Source organism: Coturnix japonica, unplaced genomic scaffold (assembly GCF_001577835.2).
Source record: "Coturnix japonica isolate 7356 unplaced genomic scaffold, Coturnix japonica 2.1 chrUnrandom581, whole genome shotgun sequence".
Lineage (NCBI taxonomy): Eukaryota > Metazoa > Chordata > Aves > Galliformes > Phasianidae > Coturnix > Coturnix japonica.
Window position 1 is genome coordinate 18703 of NW_015439955.1, and position 1746 is coordinate 20448.

The 1746-nt window shown below is 61.3% G+C and overlaps 1 protein-coding gene across 1 annotated transcript in view; it reads left to right on the forward strand.

Moving 5' to 3' along the window:
* The window catches only part of LOC107307399 (structural maintenance of chromosomes protein 1A-like), a gene marked incomplete at its 5' end in the record, with an annotated part of 13359 nt that continues 11613 nt past the window's right edge, over positions 1–1746 (forward strand). Inside the window, 3 exons of the mRNA XM_015850911.1 lie at positions 1–17; positions 568–721; positions 1466–1576. Coding sequence (XP_015706397.1) covers positions 1–17; positions 568–721; positions 1466–1576 — 282 coding nt within the window. The remainder of the gene's footprint in view (positions 18–567; positions 722–1465; positions 1577–1746) is intronic.

The window sequence follows — 1746 nt, forward strand, 5'->3', positions numbered from 1 at the left end:
AGGGGCGGGGCCAACAAGTGGGCGGGGCTTATATAGGGGGCGGGGCCTAAAGAAGGTGGGGCTTATACAGGGGGCGGGGCCTAAAAGAGGCGGGGCTTATATAGGGGCGGAGCTTAGAAATGGGTGGTGCTTAAAGGGGGCGGGGCTTATATAGGGGCAGGGCTTAGAAATGGGTGGGGCTTAAAGGGGGGCGGGGCTTATATAAGGGGACGGGCCTATATAGGGGGCAGAGCTTATACAAGGGGTGGGGCTTAAAGGGGGCGGGGCTTAAAGGGTTGGGGCCTAAGAGAGGAGGGGCCTAAGGGGTGGGGCTTGTATAGGGGAGGGTCTTAAGGGGGGGGGCTTAAAGAGGGTGGGGCTTAAAGGGGTGGGGTCTAAAGAGGGCGTGGCCTAGATGAGTGGGGCTTATATAGGGGCGGAGCTTAGAAAGGGGGTGGTGCTTAAAGGGGGCGGGGCTTATATAGGGGAGGGGCTTAAAGGGGGCGGGGCCTAAGTGGGCGGGGCCAACCCCATTCCCACTCACGTTCTGACCCCCCTTTTTGTGTGTGTCCCCCTCCCCTTATTAAGGGAGATGACCCACCTGCAGAAGGAGGTGACGGCCATCGAGACGAAGCTGGAGCAGAAACGCAGCGACCGGCACAACCTGCTGCAGGCCTGTAAGATGCAGGACATCAAACTGCCCCTGTCCAAGGGCACCATGGACGACATCAGCCAGGAGGAGGTGAGACCCCCCCCCCTTTGTCCCATTAACCCCCATTAAAGGGGGTCCCTGGAGCCATTGGACCCCCCTGTTTCTCTTTGTATCCCACTATGGGGCCATTGGGGGCTCAGGACCCCCCTACCTCCCTTTGAACCCCACTATGGGGCCATTGGGGGCTCAGAACCCCCCTTGTCCCCCACTATGGGGCCATTGGGAGCCTCAGGACCCCCCGTCTCTCTTTGAACCCCACTATGGGGCCATTGGGGGCTCAGAACCCCCCTTGTCCCCACTATGGGGTGACTGGGGGCTCAGGACCCCCTGCCTCTCTTTATCCCCTGCTATAGGGCCATTGGGGGCTCAGGAGCCCCCCAAGCTCTTTATGAACCCCACTATGGGACTATTGGGGGCTCAGAACCCGCTTGTACCCCACTATGGGGCCACTGGGAGCCTCAGGGCCCCCCAAGCTCTCTTTGAACCCCACTATGGGGCCATTGGGGGCTCAGAAACCCCCTTGTCCCCCACTATGGGGTTACTGGGAGCCTCAGGACCCCCCTGTCTCTCTTTGTATCCCACTATGGGGCCATTGGGGGCTCAGAACCCCCCTTGTCCCCCACTATGGGGCCATTGGGACCTCAGGACCCCCCCTGCCTCTCTCTTTACCCCCCAGGGCCCCACTTTGTTCCCTCCTATGGGCCTCAATGGGGCCAATGGGGGTCTCAAGACCCACCCCGTCCCCCCCTGACCCCTTTATCTCCATATATATAGGGCAGCGGTGGTGGGGAGGAGGGGGGCAGCGGCTCCCAACGCTCCTCCAGCCTCTACGCCCGGGAAGCCCTCATTGAGATCGACTACAGCGACCTGCCCGACGAGCTCAAGGTGCGCTGGCCCTTTAAGGCAGGCTCCGCCCACCCCCAGCGAGGCCACGCCCCCTTTTAGGGCACGCCCACCCCTCATATCCAATCAGGTCTTTAGAACCACCCCTTGGCCACGCCCCCCTTCATAAGCCACGCCATGGCGTCAATTAAGCCACGCCCACTCCTATCTAA